At 41.2% G+C, this 18,385-nt stretch overlaps 1 protein-coding gene across 1 annotated transcript in view; it reads right to left on the bottom strand.

Moving 5' to 3' along the window:
* CRYBG1 (crystallin beta-gamma domain containing 1) overlaps positions 1–18,096 on the bottom strand; it is a 223,588-nt gene extending 205,492 nt beyond the window's left edge. The window contains exon 1 of the mRNA XM_053590627.1: positions 17,675–18,096. Within this exon, the coding sequence (XP_053446602.1) occupies positions 17,675–17,847 (173 nt within the window). The 5' untranslated portion in view covers positions 17,848–18,096. The remainder of the gene's footprint in view (positions 1–17,674) is intronic.
* Positions 18,097–18,385: the final 289 nt, after the last annotated feature.

Raw genomic sequence — 18,385 nt, 5'->3', positions numbered from 1 at the left:
ACAAATGTATACCTCTTAAAAGATTCATCAAAACAGCATTTGTATGGTTCACCTTTCCATGGTATGTGTCTAAATTAAATCCATTACTTTGGCAATTTTCTTCTTTCCCTTTGGCATTTGGCCAAGATGTACATGGTTTCTCCTCAGAAGTGGTTTAGAAATGTCTTAACTTTGATGGCTCTCTACTTTTCACTAAGGACAACCCCACTGAAAAGGGTGCAAATAATTATCATCACAACCAATTCAATTTCTAATACATAAGATATTGCTGCTTATTGTACCTATGATGAATTTTCCTGAAAAAATTATAAACTAAAATACGTCATTCAGAGAACTTTAAGATTACAGAAAATCCTTAGGATGAGAGACGGAATTCACCCTTCCTATTACAAATGAGGAATCAAAGCCTTAAGAAAGTCAAGTGATTCCATCTAATTTATAGAGCTAACAGGTGGAGATTCAAGTCTTTGGATTTCTGGTTCAGTTATTTCCTCAAATCGTTACTATTACTAATCTTCTTTTCCGAATTCCTCTACATTATTAGAACACAAAAGAAATACCAAAGATGGTGCTGGAAACGTCACCTAATGTACTCTCCTCTCTATGCTAAGAAACCATCAGAGTCTGGCGGCGCCTGTGGCTCAGTGAGCAGGGCGCCGGCCCCATATGCTGAAGGTGGCGGGTTCAAACCCAGCCCCGGCCAAACTGCAACAACAAAAAAAATAGCCAGGCGTTGTGGCGGGTGCCTGTAGTCCCAGCTGCTCGGGAGGCTGAGGCAAGAGAATCGCGTAAGCCCAAGAGTTAGAGGTTGCTGTGAGCCGTGTGACACCATGGCACTCTACCGAGGGCGGTACAGTGAGACTCTGTCTCTACCAAAAAAAAAAAAAAAAAAGAAACCATCAGAGTCATTTCAGTGGCTGGTCCATCAGCTTCTCTGATCCACCTCCAGCCTCTGATGCCTCAGAGAACTTGGATTTCAGCTACACTGGGCTCCTGTTTCAGGCCTAACCCCTGGCTTTTGGGCTCCAGAATCTCTTGACAATTCAAACAGTGACCTTTACAAATCATAAGTTCCTAAAGGAAATTACTGTAATGATATTTGAAAATTGTTCTATATTTGAGTTTCCCAAATACACCATGTTCAATGCTACTTGAAGTTCCATTTAAAAAGAAACCCTGAACGTACATGTTAGGACATGAACATGAACAGCTCTAATCAGAAGGGTGTCTGATGGAGTAACGACTTCTGAGTCTTGTTCTATCGTGAAGTCATACAAGTCAGGGCAGTGTCTTTGGTTATCAGACTCCAAATATGGAAATGCCCTTGGGATAAATGTATTTCAAAAGTGCATAAAGTAGGTAACAACCAAACTGAGGATTCCATGGCCAGCCATTTATTTTCTATGTAGAGAATTTTCTTAATTATTTTTAAATTTTAGTATTCATAATAGTGTGATGTTTTGTAAAAATCATTATCTTTAGTAGTCAAATTAATATTTTTCTACTTCAATACCATTTTACCCTATTAATTTTACTCAAGTTAAGTAAAAAATTGGGGGGGGGAGAAAGAGGAGGAGGAAGGATATTGCAATAAACCAGTAAAGATAAAAAACATTTTATTTCTCTCTTTCCATATTTGTGGAAAGAGCATTGACTACAGCAGAAAGAGAATAGTCCTGGGCTATCGTCCTGACTCTTATTAAACAACTTCATCAATTGCTTAATCTGTGAAATGAAGGCAACCAAACCTAATTGCCTCTCAGAGTTATCTGGGCAGCCCATGTGTGCGTCCTCTGTGAAGTATGTTGAGTCTGGAAGGGAAAGGCAATGTGGGGGCAGTGGCTGATGAGAAAATATGGGCATGTGTGTCTAGCTACAATGACCTCCACCGGCAGCTGGGCAGGGAAAGACAGAGGTGAGTGGGGAAGAACACGCAGGAGGGGGCCCTCTTCACTGCAGAGGGGCAGGGTCCACAGGTCCCCACATTTCTACCTCATTGCTTTGTGCAGGCAGATGGGAGTGCCTTGTACCAGCTTCACACTAGAATTCCAGGGATGTTTCAGAAAGAAGTTGTAAAAGGAATTAGTAAAAGGAATATCCAAAGAAGAGATTGGGACAGAGAAATTGTAGGGGACAGTGAATGCTGCCACTCTACCCAATTACTTCCAAAAAGATAGGAATAGAGAAAAGACAGCTCAACGCTTCCAGAAAAGAAGTGTTGAGAGCCAGTGAGGGTTGAGCCAAGGGGTGAGGGTGCTTTCCTGTGCCTGGGGCCGCCCACTCCTCACCCTGCTTTCATGTTTTCTTCTAAAGGAGCCTCTCAACAGCCTGGTTAAGGACCAAGCAGGCTGGCATCATCCCCAGTTTAGTGCAGAATACCTTGAGACACAAAGAGTTTTAGGTGGTTTGCCGAAAGTCACCTAATTTGTAACCAAGAAATCCAGTATTAAAATCCAAGCCCTCTCATTTCTATTCTAGTAAGCTTCTGTTTTAGACACTTCTTTTCTACCATTACTGGTCATTAGTAAATGGTAGAAATTTTGTATATTGAATTTTAAGCAAATTATCCTTACTTAACACTCATGGCAGAATATACTAGAAACAATTCTCAGAGCATGAAATATAATGTGCTATCAGGTCAACAAAGACATTTCTTCAAATAGAAGAATCTATTTTAAAAAAGAGAAGGACTAGAACTTTTGAGCAACTGAGTCCTAGAATAAGTCTCAATATTCTGCCAGTCCAGCATCCTTTCAGGGATGACTTGGTAACCACAGAAGACATTATCATTTGATTCAAGAGATCTGTGAAGTATTAAAAGCCTCTAGTAAGTTTGATGATCACTTTGGCATTTGTTCTGAACAAGTATAGACTCAAATTCAGAACCGAAGTAAAATGGAATAAAGTTTACTTCTTGCTACGTGCTTTTTGTGTCATTCAAAGACTAAAAAGATTATTGCTCTTATGTGGGAGAATGCCCAAGACAGTCTTCAACTATTAGGAATGATAAGAGAGTTTGGCAATGTTATTTTATTTATGATCAATGTGTAAAAATCAGCAATATTTCTGTAGAAATCAAAACTATAGATAATATAAAAAAATTAAATCCTATTTACCACAAGAATAACTAAAGGTACCTAAGCATCCAAAAAACAGATGGGCAAGGCCTTCAAGGTTGAAATGATATCTATGCCCAAAGCATACTATCCATTCAGCTCACGAAATCCTGAGAATGCTTTCTGCAGGGTAGTGGTCTGAGCAAACGTGTGGGTAAGACTACACAGTGCGTAGAGAGGACTGTATACACGGATATACAAAATGCCTACGGACAGGAAGAAAGTGTAAGAGCTGCCCTCCCCAACCTGGGCGCTGTGGACGGGCAGACCAGTACCAGTCCTGGTCCTGAAACCCATTAGGAACCTGGTGGCAAAGCTCCGCCCTCTCCCATCCCAGCTCCACATGCTGATTTGTGGAAAAATGGTCCTTGCACAAAACTTAGGAACTGGGCCGCACAGCAGGAGCTGAGCAGTGGGATCCGGTGAAGCAACTGCACCCTCCATCTTTAGTTACATGTAGTTACATTCAAGTGCTCCCCATCGCTCACGCCGATACCCCCCAACCTTTGTACCCCAATCCCCCATCCATGTAAAAATTGTCTTCCACAAAAAGGTGGTGCCAAAATGTTTGGCATAAAAGGATTAGCCACAAAAGCCCAAAATGAAAAGAGCAACAAAACAATGGAACTACCAAAACAGGAGAACTGGAAACATTGGCAGGGAAGGGATCATCCTTGTGCCACACAGTACACAGGAGAATTTATGGCTGCCTTCCCGCTGTTCAGTAACAATTTGCTTGTGTCTCTCTAAGAGTACTTTAATCTCTGCCATTTTTCACTAATGCCAGCTCAGACCTGAACTAATTTAACTGCCTTACCTAATTCTGAACTGTCTTTTATCCGTCTGCAAAGTCCCAAATCTGAGCTGTACTGAAAAGCGCATAGCACCTGGATTTAGACGTCAGCCAGTATTTCAGCAGGTAACTTGTACACATGAAGAGGTGACTGAAATGTGTTTCAAGAACTGACCAATAACATGATGTGGACAGGCAAGGGAAACCAACAAGGAAAGGTGGAGCCGCCCACCCAGGACTCCCCAAAGCAGAAGCCATGCTACCCCAGACACAGGCAAGGAGAGGGAATGCTGAATGTGGCATTCAGAGCTCTAGGGGAGTTCCACCCAGTAGAAGCTGCCATCTTCAGAAGAGCAACGAAACCACCACCAAACTCCAGCCTGATCTCTGCTCCTGCATTGTTCTGCAAAGCCTGCTACTGGCTGAACCCATCTAGAAGACAGAGGGCAAAGAACTTGTTCCATGCAGTCCATAAACACAGCTCTGAGTACAGGCGAGGGTGGATCTGGAAGAACAGAGAATTTCCAAAGACTGAGGTTTAAGATGTGGATAAAGATTTTACACAGAGATGTTCACTACAGCGAAAAAACAGATGGGCAAGGCCTTCAAGGTTGAAATGATATCTATGCCCAAAGCATAGTATCCATCCAGCTCATAAAATCCTGAGAATGCTTTCTGTAGGGGAGTGGTCTGAGCAAACGTGGGTAATAATAATGAAAAATTATTATAATAGTATATTAGTATATTATACAGTATATTAGTATAACAATGAAAAATTAAAAGGAATCTAAATACCCAGCAATAAGGGAACGAGTAAGAAAATTATTTTTACTTGTTTTAGTGAAGTGGAAAGACGCTTATGATATAATGTTAAGTGAAAAATAAAACAAGATACAAACAGCATGTAAACTGCTGTCTTTGTAATCTCATCTTTAGTGCTGGGTTATTTGAAAATATGCACAGAAAGGGAACAGCTGTTAACAGGGTTATCCATAGATAATGAACTTATGGGTTATTGTAACTACAGTAGTCCCCTCCTATCCACAGTTGCTCATAGTCAACTAGAGTCCACAAATACTACGTACAGTGATATGGTTTTAGAGAAAAACAGAGAAAGAGACATTCACATAATTTTTATTACAGGATATAGTTATCATCATGTTAGTTTACTGTAATGCTATTAGTCTTTTATGGTGCCTAATTTATAAGTTAAACTTTATCATAGGTATATATGTATAGGGAAAAACATAATATATACATATATGTGTACATACATATATATATATTTACATGTGTAAGGTTTGTCTCGGGCATCTACTGGGGGTCTTGGAATGTATCCCTACCCAAGCCTAAGTGGTGGGGAGTCGGTGCAGCTGCCAGAAGAGCCAAGGCAAATGTTGACACATCAATAAATAAAGTTAGAGTCTCAATCATAAAGGAACAGTCCCTAGGAATGTTCACTGATGCAACCACTTCCAGGGAACTAGAGAGGACACTTAAAAAGAGCCAGCAACCCAGGAAGTCTTTTCAAGGAAGATAAAGTGATATTTTTTGGCCTGGAATCCAATTCAGGAGAGGAGCACAAGAATAGCCCGGGTGCATTTCTCCACTACTTCCCACAGTTCACATCATTCTTTTGCTCCCCGTCACCCAACTCTTTCAACAAGGTATGCTGTACATAGAAGTCTGTATTTATTGCTTTTAAAAATTCCAACCACCTCCCCCACTCTAATATGTCACTCAAAATAAAAACAATTCTAAACAGCAAAATTAATATCTTGAATTTGTCTCTCTCATATCCTTGGATTTGTCTCTCTCATTCCTGCTTTGCTGATGTTGTAAGCACATGTTTAATTTACAAAGTGGGTAATATAGCACCTAGTATATATATATATATATATATATATATGAACGTAGTGCTAGAATGTATATATGTGTGTGATACACACACACACACACACCCATATCTTTAAATATGGATGTAAATGGAACCATTGATTTAGAGAATTTACATATATACACACATGGTGGGTTATCATAATTACAGTAGTCCCCTATTACTCATCCTAGAAAATGTGCTCGGATGTCATTGCTGAATGTCACTACAGTCCCCAGATGGCCAAGGGGAGTACTTTGAAGGTGACTGTACTGATATTCGGCAATGAGGTGTGGACCACTTTTTCTAGAATGAGTTGAGACTTAATTGTTGGACCTCGTATATCTGATCATGGGTATTCACCTATATACTGACATCACCAAGTGTTCCTAGGAATTCCTCTAGCAGTAACAGTGTTGAGGACTTTTAAGAATTATAAATCCTTCATCCCCTGTGATGTTCAAGTTCCTTTATCTCTCAACCTCTGTCTTGTACATGTTTACATATTATCTCTTCTTTATTGTAAGGGTAAAGGTAGCAACTTTTCATTATTTTAAGGGTGACTATCGCAGCTTCTCCAGAAGACAGGGGAATGAGGCTCAGTTTTCCAACAACACAACTTGAACTGTTTTGCCAGCCTGCACCCCACGGCCTCATGCACAGCGAGTGTCCGTGTTTGTTTATAAATGAGTTTCATGGGCAGTTTTGCTCTCACATTCGGTTGCTTTCCTTAGTGACAGATACAGTCACCGAAGGCCATACTTCAAGACTGCTCTGGAGGGAGGTAACATTTGTGCCGTTGCTTGGGTCACAAATGAAGGAAGCAAACCTGATACGTCAATTACCATTATCAGTGGATAATTGTTTTTAAAAGTAGTGAGTGTGGTTTAAGACAAAGCAATGAATGTCTAGTTGTACTCTGGAAATTGACAGTATTAATGACTATAAGCAGTTATGCTTTAACTACATTAGATCTGAATACCAGAGCATATAAATTTTCAGTCTAGTATAATGGAAAAAGAAAATTACTGTCTCCTGTGACCTACAGCCATAGGAGATAGTTCTGTGTATATAATAACATTTATACAAATTAATAATTCTTACAAGTAATTTTTAAAGTCCCTCAAATACATTAAAGTCAAAATAAAATTCAATTTTGAGAGAAATAGACCCCGAAGACAAATGTAATAGCCTCTATAAAGACAAAGATTATTTACAAGGTTTTCCTGATCCTTGTACAGCAAACCATCTAGATGTCCATCTTTCAAGCCAACAGTATCTCCTCTAAATTTTGAGTTTTAGTCACCAGCATTTTCCTTCCTCTTTGGGGCTGTGGCTAACTGTACACAGAGTGAAAATCCTCCATGCTTTTCACCTTAGATTCCTTTCCGTACTCTGTGAATCACGCCAGCAGCAGGTAGTAAGACGTTGTGGCTTTCAGGCCAGATTGGAAAGCAGGTGCGACAGGTTTAGTTAACACTGCATGGATGACTCACTGATTCTTGTTAGAGAATTTTCAAGTCAGGGGTTCCCAGGAGAACAAGGGTGCCCCACTGACTTCACAAAGCATATAATTCTTGTTCCTAGATAGCCCCCTTCTGTACAATGGGAAAGGCAGGGTGCGTGTAATCAAAAGGAGCAAATGCCTCCTTTATGGATTTTTAATGGTGATGGCTACAGATACCTATATTTCTTTTTTTTAAATTTCAGATTAATATGAGGGAACAAATGACTAGGTTACATTGTTTGCATCTGTTTAGGTAAAGCAGCTGAGCCCGTCACCCAGGCGGTGTGCCATATATACTTATATTGTGCCCATTAGGGGAGAGCTTCCCAAACTCTTCCCTCCTCTCCCACTTGAATTTAACTGTGATTTTCTTTCATGGGGCATTTGTAGTCTACTGGTTTCATATTAGTATTGAGTACTTACTTCTCCATTCTCGTGAAACTTGGATACCTACATTTCTATCGGACGCCTCTATTCTTCAGCTAGCTACCTCACAGGCCCACACGACTGCTCATTCAGTGAACTTTAATTTTCTCGTGGTTTTGTGAGTTTCAGAATCAGAAAGAACCGGGTTCAAATATTCCTCTGTTAATTACTAGCTAACTCACCTCTTTCAGGTTCTGTTTTCTGAATTGAAAATATGGGGGTAAAATTATCTACAGTGCAGAACTATTATGAAGATTAAATGATACACAGAATATGAAAGCAACAGTCACATAAATAAGAGCTAAGTAATTGTTCATGCCTCCTTTCCTACTTATACTGGACAAAAGTTCCTTATCTTTATTTGATTTATAGGAGAGATTGAGAATTATTTAGCCCAAAAGATTGTATTTTCTACCATTCTCTCATGCCAATGCCCATTTTCCTCATTACACATGCCTAAACCCAACTGTTACTTTTGAACTTTGTTGCTCAGTTGTTGAGTAGCAATAAGATATAAGTAAGTGCTCTCTGTGTTTAACTTCTGCTGGCTTTGTAGAGTAGAGGAATTGGAATCAGGGTGCACTTACACACACAGAAAGGTGACCAGAAATCCTGTAGTAAGCAAGGAAACTGATGTACAAATTCCTAAGGAGCTCTCTGCAGGAAGAAACTACAGCGATGAGGGAGACGCATCCTTTCCACATCACCAAAAGTTACCTTATATCACCTAGACCAGTGGTTCTCAAACTTCCTAATGCCAGGACCCGTTGCTACAGCAACAAAAATAATTTTATTGTTGGGGGTCGCCACAACATGAGGAACCATATTAAAGAGTCACGGCATTAGGAAGGTTGAGAACCACTGACCTAGACCTACCCTGTTTCCTGAAAATAAGACATCCTCCAAAAATAAGACCTACTTACAGGAAAGATAAGACATCCCCTGAAAATAAGACCTAGCGCATCTTTGGGAGCACACCTTAAAATAAGACACTGTCTTATTTTCGGGGAAACAGGGTAGGACTGATTGTCCCCTGATGAGCAAACAAAAAAGCTTTCAATAAAAAGTGAACTTACAAGATAGGGATCAATTAAGTGTTAACAATGCACTGGATACTAAGACTTCTAGGTCAAAGTACCTGAAATCTCTTGCAGGGTGAGATTAGGAAAATCCCAAAATGCAAATTGACCAAAGTCACAATTTTGAGCAAATGCCAGACACACAGTTGTACTTTGCTTTTAATCTCGAAAGAAATCCAAAATCTAGTTTCAGACTAGCTTGTTTAAACATGTTTATTGATTCACGGGACTACAAATGCTCTTGTTGCAAACCTCAGGTATGATCCAATGAACTCCTCTTAATCAATAATTGAGTTCACTCTAGACAAAATTGTTTTGGATAGCCAATATGAAAGAGAAGAGTTCTGTAATCCCATCTTTGCAGTAGCTACATTTTCTTGTTTTGCAGATAATAACAATAACTCAGTTCATGGGAGTGGAACGGTAGGGAAGCAAGCCAACGTTTGCAAGGCAATGGAGCCAAGAATGGCTGGCAAGGCCCGAGTGAGCCTTCCCTGCACAGGCTTGATACGGTGCCACTCTTAGGTCTACATTGACACATATGATACAGGAGACACCGTATTTCAACGTGAATGTCAACAGTTGCATCAACGAGCGTATCTTTCCCTAATAGCAGATGCAAGAACAATCGAGCCATACTTTCATGAGATATTTATGAATCCATCAGTATTATAAAAACATTTAAATGGCAAATCATAAATAAAACATATTATGTATCACAGGACTAGTATTACTGCAAGCCCTGTAAAGGGAGTTCTTATAGGGGTACAAAGTATGTTGACAGACTCTATTACTTTAAGTGAAATTTTGTTGTTATAAAATCGGGTTTGTGCAAGCTTTAATTTTTTTTTGGAAAACATGAATTAAGTTATTTTTATCTTATTTATTTACTTTTTAGGTAGTAGGTGAGGTACTAATTACAGTAGGAACTCTGAAGTATTCAGCACAGCAGTACCCAGACTACACTGTGTACTGTATACCTGGTGAATAACTAGTAACTCACTCTAGGGATCAAGCAGTCACAGTTATTACAAAACTGGGGGAAGATTCTCAGGGGATAGTCATCAGGAAGTTAGGTGAGTCAGTTAAAAGTCTGTCAAATGTGGGTAGAGGCCAGGAACTGAGGGATAATATGCAATCCAAGAGAAACTGAAAGAACAGCTGAGCAGAAATTAGAAAATCTGAGTTTTCATCCTGCTGCCTCTATCTGTCTCACCTTGTATGTATGAACTTTAATTTCCTCACCCTCAAAAAGAGGGTTATGGGCTTACTTCACAGAGCCATTATGAGCCTCAACGGAGACAAAATCTCAGCAACAGTTTATAATCCTCGAAGTGTAAGGTCAACATAAGGTAGAACCTCTCTATTTATAGCCAGAGAATCCTGGATATGAGAATCCAAGGATAACTCAGGAAGTAAAACCAAAGGACTCTGGGTGGCGCCTGTGGCTCAAGGAGTAGGGCGCCGGTCCCATATGCCGGAGGTGGCGGGTTCAAACCCAGCCCCGGCCAAAAACCACAAAAAACAAACAAACAAACAAACAAAAAAAACCCAAAGGACTCAAACAGCAAGGCTTTAGAGACCTAAAGTTAGAGCAGCCAGGAGCAGCTTTCCGCATCAACTGTTAAACCAACTACTTGAGACATTCTCGCAGCCCTACCTAGCCTGAGCAGCAACTGTACATTTAGAGGGCCACCTGGCCACCATTCATCTCTGATTGTGAATTCTACCCGCTGTGCCAAGTGCCAGGAGGAAGAAGGGGGTGCAAACTGGGTCCACCTCTTTATAATGCCGTTTCCTGGCAGAGCTCTGGCAGAAGCCCTAAACATGGGACCCAGACACAGTATTTTCATTTATACACTTTTAAATTTCTGCTTTAAAATCTTTTTTCTTCTACAATTGTAATGTTATTTATACTTCCATGAATGTATATGTTTTTCTCTCCACTACTTAACAAAGAAATTGTCCAGTACCAAGAATTATCTTGATTCTCATTTGAGAAGTTCTGACAAGTAAGTTTATAAACTCATCCTACAAAAAGTACTGCATATCTCTTTGCTGAATATCGTTATGGTAACCTTTGAAGTACTCCCCTTAGGAAGCTATGTACCAATGCCTAGTCCACCCTTCAAAGCAATTTTGGGACTTTTTTTCTGGAATGACCCTGAGAGCTATCATCACACAGTATACAAAAAAACCCCACACAAGAACAATAATGAATGCCACACAGCGAGACACCTCCACACATCATGATGAACACAGCTGTGGGACATTGATATACCAAGGTTATGAGTCCTTAACAAATTGTTTGTACAGAGCTACCAACATAAGCATATGGTGGCAAGTTCACAAACTTAATTGTCAGACCCTGTATGATGACAGCTCTGATGGTCATTCCAGAAAAAGAGATCCAAAAGTGCTTTGAAGGGTGGACTAGGTGCTGGGATCAGTGTATAGCTTCCCAAGGGGAGTACTTCGAAGGTGACCAGAGTGATATTCAGCAATGAGGCACGTAGCACTTTTTCTAGGATAAGTTTGCAAGCTTAATCGTCAAATCTGGTGTGTACTTTAGTTTCTGCTTGTGAGATTTAGACTCAAAATATACTCATTATGGGAATACAAAGAAGGCCGTATTAACCACAGTGATAACTTGCAGTGACTAAACATAAGAACTGTGGAACACCAGTCAGGGAATCCCAGACCCAATCTTTAGAGCTCTGTGACTTCAGTCAAATAATCATTTTTCCTCAAAATGGGAATAATATTGGTACCTAACTTCTGGGGATGTTATGAATTAATTGTTGTGAGTTAATATTTGTAAAGCACTTAGAACAGTGTTTGATATATATAATGTGTGTTAAATATGCTGCATCTTTCAATCAAATCTTGATGGAAAACAATGTTTTCACAGACATTGTCTATGGTTGTGATTATAAGGCAGATGTGTCTCTATTTTCTTATCTTAGACATACTCCATATTAGTTTGGCCCTTGGCTGTAATTATAAGACAAAAAAAAAAAAACCTATCCAATTAGAGAATCCAAAAAACTATCAGGAGCTTGTACTACTACTTATTAACTAATTTGAAAAAAATTAAGAGCTATATTATGCATGGTGACTTTGTATAACTGTTGGCCAACTCTCTTGTGTGAGCTGTTGATATTACCTTTGGGATACCACAACTCTGACTTCTAATGAATGAGACTCAGTTAGGGTTGCTACCTTGAAATGACACACAACAATAATAAACACAGCCAGCAGCCAACGTTCTTCACTCAGAGTGTTTTGCAAAGCTTAAAACCACTTTCTTTTTCTGATGCCATCCATGGGGGGAGGGGTGAAGAACAAAAGGCACTTGTGTTAATTCTGTGTTTCATTTGTCCAAGTTAGCTACAGTTGCAATCTATAGTTGTCTACAACCTATTGGTGGAAGAAGTTGCAGATGGGGCACCACAAATGGACTTTGATTCTCTGCCTAATCTGCATGCCCATGGGTTGCTGGTGCCTTGAGAAAAGGATCTTCTGTCATGAGGGGGTCTTTGCTTCAGTTCCACTTCACAGGTCAATCTAGAATACACAGAATACTATCAAGACAGCACTAAGCAAGTGCTCCCTCTCTAGAGAGAAGCCATCTTATAAATTGGAATCCACAGAAGTATTTTGATGAGGCATTTGGGTTGGCCCCATGCAGCTCTGTTTTAAGGGAACTGTAAATGAGTGAGCTAACGAGATGCATAAACAACTCACTGGCCATTTTTGCTGAACTCCCCAGAAACATTAGACAGTCCACACCTACCTTACCTAGAAAATGCACTTTGGGACAGATTTTTCAAGGCCGACAGAAAAGCACACAACTCAAGTTGCAAAGGATCTCATTTCAACCAGATACAGCTTTTTGAATAAATAAACCACTTTTCTTCATCACAAACTTTCCTGAAACATAACTGACCCCTTAAGTGAACTCGAACTTTAAGACAGATATGTGCTCTTAACGGTCATAACGAGATGGACATTTTGAATGCATATTAGGAGCTGGAAATTATTTCCGTATCTAATATATTCACTACATTGATTTAATCTTGGGCAAATAGTTAACCAGCAACTCACTGTCTCATTTTGCAAGTAAGATTTCTAATCAAAATCTAAAGAAGAAGAAAAAAGTGAACCCAGGTCCCTTAGGTCTTCTAAATGTCTCCTAAAGGGTTTATGCCCCTTGCATGTGGGCAGAAAGCACAGAGAGGGCAAAGTGATACAATGACAGAGATAAGTTGTGTTACCCTTTACTGCTTCGGACTCGAAAGTTGCTTCAGGAGAAACTTATGTACTATCAAGTGTAATGCTTATCTTTAGCTTGCTAAGAGACATATTAAGATGTTTAAGTCACTGAAGACGTGAAGGGCCTCTGTTTTGTGGACTAACGTGGACTTCTATATACTCAAAGGCACTTCAAAGTTTGAAAGATCTGGTTACAACTTCTGAGCTTCTGAAGTTGTTTGACTTCACTTATAAAGTGACAACGTATTTATTAATACTGCTACCAACACCATGAAGATGACAATAATTACAGCTGTCAGGGTCACTATCAGACACCAAATACCACCTTTCCTCTCTCGAGCATTTGCTTTGGGCCAGGCCTTGTTCTGGGTGCTTTATATATATAATATGCAATTGTGATGGATCTCTGTAAGGGAAGTATGACTACCTCCTTACAGGTGAAGAAACTGAGGCTTAAAGAGAGTTAAAAACACATCTAAATGGCAGAGGGAAATTCGAAACTGAGTCTGCCCGACACTGAAGTCTATGACCTTTACACTGCATCATGCTTGTAGAACTACTACTTACTGAGCATCTATTCTCTGCTAGGCACTGGGCTAGTCATTTAAGAAACATGTATTACTCTCATAATCATTAGAGGTAACTGAAATTAGTGAAGTAAAGTAAATGCTCAAAGAGTTCACAGCTGGTAAGTGACAGAGCCAATTTTAAATTCCTGGTTTGGTTGGGCACCTTGGCTCACTCCTATAATCCCAGAACTTTGGGAGGCCAAGGTAGGAGGATTGTTTCAGGCCAGGATTTCAAGATCAGTCTGGGCAACATACGAAGACCTTGTCTCCACAAAATAAAAATTAGCTGGGAGTGCGCCTGTAGTCCTAATTATTCAGAAGGCTGATGTGGGAAATTAGGTGGGCCCAGAAGTTTGAGTTTATGGAGAGCTATGATCATGCCACTGCACTCCAGCCTGGGTGACAGTATTAAATAGTTTAAATCTCACGTCAGATAAAACAAAAATAGACTTATCTGACTATGTCCTCTTTTATGTTAGAAAGTTAATTAAATCTGTCTAGAGTTCTAAACACTGAACCAGCCACAAAAGACTGAAAACCAGAATCAGTTTTGTTAGGAAGACTCATACTCTATAGTTTCAGAATGCTTTCAAACAACACTTTAAAGGGTTGTTATTTTTATGTAGAAAAAAAAAGCCCCCCAAATAATAGTAGTTTGTCCTTCACAACATTCTAATGATATAAACAGGGAGTACGTTGTCTTCCCTTTACAGAAGGGAAAGGTCCTTTGAGTGCAGAAAAAGTAAGGGATTGTCTACAGTCCTGAAACTTGAGCCTGCTTACCAGGACTGGGAGGGAGGTCTGCGGCCACGGAGGATGCGGTGCCCTCAACACTGGCTGTGCATTCCCTACAGCTGAAACCAGGTTGGCTGATTTTCAGAGGAGCATGAGGCCCACCCAACACTTGAATTGGCTCTCTCAGAGAGATTTCAAGCCTGTGTCTAGGTTTAGAACTCAATTCAGTTTGAGGGTGATCATTTTTTAATTCACTACATTTGACTTTTAATTGATTAACTTCTAATCAATATAACAGAAGGTACCTTGAATAGAGAAAAAAGGAAGTACCATTTCCATCCTATAGCAGAAAATATAAACATAGAAAATTACTACCCAAAAGAGGTCTAGGTAAGATTTTAGAAAGAAAAAGAGAAACTCTCATTGGTTGAGCACTCACTATGTGCCAGCCACTGTTTTGATACATAATGACTTGTTCATTTTTACAGTAACTCTTATTTTGTAGATGAGGAAACTGTGGGACAAAAACATTGGTAATTTGCCCAGGATGACAAGGCGAAGTGTTACAGTAAGTAGAAGAATGGGGATTTAAACCTAGGTAGAGAATCCACACTCTGAATAAATTGTTTACAAACAGTATAATTAAAACATGAGAAATGACAGTGCCATGAGTGGCTGCTAAGGAATCTGGTCACATCTTGCCTTAATAGACGAGACAGGACGTGGAGCAATTCAATTTCTACAAATAATACATAAATAATATATTAACATGTTTACCAGTACCAAGCTGAAAAAAATCCAAGAGCTAATTTTAGGAAGAAGGGAAGTCATGTTCAAATTATATTTTATATATATATATATATATATATATATATAAAAAGAATTGATTTTTAGAATGTCTTTGCCAAAAACCACAAATATTTGCAGAATACAAACATTAACTTTAAATCACCCTTGGAATAGTTTTTTTTTTTTTTCCCTGTCATCTTTTCCCTCTCCATCTTTTCCATTATACCACTGCTTTCAAATGGGGATGCTATTGATGATCATCATTTTACATTCACTGAGTTTCTTCTTTGTGCCCAGAAGTGAGATAAGGGTTTTACATTTAATTACATAAACTTTCATTTACTATTCATTATAGCCCCCATTCCATTTTACAAATAGGGAAACTGAGACTCAGAGAGAAGTGAAGTAACTCGCCCAAAGTCACAAAGCCAGAACATAAATTCATTTTTATCTGTCTGTCCCATAATATTAATCATATACAGGTATGCCTGGTAAATAAGTATGGCCACCTGTCTCCTCATTATTATACAAAGATCAAGGCCACAGTGAGTGCTACACGTACCAGCCAAGTTCTACCACCTCTGAGTTATGGACAGAGACGAATGGGCCAGAAAAGAAAGTCACACAGGACAAAGACTGACTCAAACTCTAAGTGTGCTTTTCCTATTCTCTTTCAAACATGAAAGGGTAGCCTGTCTCAGAAGTAAATGAATATTTATAAAGATGATTTAACTAGAAAAACATCCCAAAGATGGACCAGTACATTTTGTTTCCAGCACATAAGAAGTGCAAAGTTCATCATAGTTGTGAAGGAAAGAGTGAAGTACTTCAAGACTAAACTAAAATACAGGAAACCAGGGGAGAGAAATGTATTTGCATTTGAATAAATTATCTAAAGCTGTATGTGACTGCATTTTGATAGGAAATGATGGGACCAGATCAGATAAGAAAAATCACTGTGAAGTGTTTGAAGTATTTATTGAGGTAATAGGAAAGGTGCTTCAGCACTGGGCACATCCTTAACTAACATATTTTGTAAGAAAATATGATCAATAACTAGGCACAGTAAGTGTTTGAACAGATAAAAGCACAGAAGGTGCCCCCCCAATGTATATACATTTTAAGAAAGGACAAAACTGTATTAAAATTGTAATACTCAACATATACTGATAACACTTGTTATCTTGTGCATTGTATCTTGTCTCTCTTGTAGTTGCCCAGGTCAAGCGTGACTTGTGTATTACAATTTTAACAGTTTCATCCTTTCCATTTTGGGGGCACCCTATGAATTATGACAACCACTGAGGATGATAGAAATATGAGGAAAATGCCTTTTCTCAGGGTTCACACATTTGGGCCTCCCTGAACCACTGTGCTTCTCAGGAAGTGCCATGTTCTTCCAAGCGTCTGTAAGTCGGTAATAATGAACAGCGCGGCTCCTGTCTGGAACTCACTATGTCGCCCCTTTTCTGTGGCATGAAGCCACTTCACCCATCTTCCTCCAGGAAGATTTTCTGCCTCCCTTCCTCTGTGCTGGCATCATAGCATTTATCTCACTGTTTACGTTTTGTCTCCCCAAGAGATCAAGAATTCTTTGATGACTAAGAATTTTTATTGTCTTTCCTTGTTATATCCCAGCACTTAGCACTCAGCTTGGGTGCTCAATAAAATTTGAACTAAATGAATGAAAATAGATTGTCAAATTAAGACTTAAAAAAAAGCACGTCTAAGATGAAAATCTTGCACAAATTATTTTATTCTGACCCCCGTCGCTCCTAAGGGTGTATTTTAAAAACACATAGAACGTTGTCAATCGTCCATCACTATAAATATTTTACATCTCCAAACTACATAAACATTCTGTGATTCTCGTCCAAAGAATGCATCCATTCTGATAGTATAATTGAGTAATTATACCTATAGAATACAACTGCAACAGAATCACGATAAAAATAAAGCGCAACGGCAATTACGTTTTGAATAACTGGATGCTCCCAAACTCTGCCACTGGCTCCAGTGGGACAAGGCATTTATCCTTCAGTTTCAGTTTCTCCCACCCATAAAATGCGGGGTAAGCCGTCCCGCCAGTTCCGCCTCCGTAAGAGCAGGGATCTTAACAGTAAAAGTCGTTCTCAAGAGCTCTGTGTATAATCCCAAGGTGGGGAGTCCTGTCACCATTCACTAAGGTAATGACACTCGCTACCCTCCTGCTCTCCTGAGCCGGGTGACGGAGACTCTTGCTCAGAGTCTTCACCAGTCACATAAAGGCCGCGTGGGTGGCACCAGTTCCCCTCTCTGGTCCGTGGTCCGAGCCAAAGGCTGCGGGGAACCTGGTCCCTCGCACGGCCACCCCTGCGCCCCTCCGGACCCCGTTACGCCGCCGCTGGGTGAACCGGCCCGGGGCGCTCCCCTCCCCGGAGCGGGCGAGGGGCTCACGGTCCGCGCCAGCGGGGAAGCCGAGGTCCCGGGAGCCGACGACCAGAACACGACGCTGGGGCGCGGAGCTTACCTGGCCTCGGGGACCAGCGCGGGCGGCGGGTGCGGGACGAACACGCCGCAGGCCGACGGCGGAGGCTGCTGCTTCTTTTTGGAGCGCCAGATGTGGAAAGCGCCGTGCTTCTTGGAGGCCCGGGACGGGCTGGACTCCCCGGCTTCCCCCTGGGGTAGCAGCGGCAGCGGCATCTTCTGGTCCTCCTCCTCCTCCGACTGCTCGGACCCTGTCCTCTGCGCCGCCCGGCCCCTGTGGAAGAACACGCCTGGGCGCCAGCGCTCCCGCCTTTCCCAGCTCGCCGCCGGACCCCGCCCCCTCGTCACCGGTGCGGGGGACGGCAAAGGGTTAGCGGACGAGGACGGAGTGCAGCACAGGGCAGCACAGCAGCACGAGCTCTCTGGGCGGTGGCGACCGCCCGGCCCCGGCGCAGCGTCCCCTCGCAGCGCGGGCGCCCTGGGGCGGGAGCCCAGGTGAGCCGCGGGCGCGGGGAGCCGCAGGTGGGGCCGACACGTCCCCAGTCCCTGGCCAGAGGTGCGCGGCGACCACGGGGCAGCGACACCTACCGGACACCCTGGGAACCGGGACACGGCACCCTGGGGTCTAGGTTAGGAGCCCGAGCGGGTTTCGACAGCGCCTGCGGTGCAGTTGCCAAAGGTCGCCTGCGGAGTTGTTGGCCGCTCGTGGCCTGTGACAGGTTGGCTGGGTGAGTGGCTACTTAGCCATGAGCCC

Source organism: Nycticebus coucang, chromosome 5 (assembly GCF_027406575.1).
Source record: "Nycticebus coucang isolate mNycCou1 chromosome 5, mNycCou1.pri, whole genome shotgun sequence".
NCBI lineage: Eukaryota > Metazoa > Chordata > Mammalia > Primates > Lorisidae > Nycticebus > Nycticebus coucang.
This window is presented reverse-complemented; position numbering and strand designations above follow the sequence as displayed.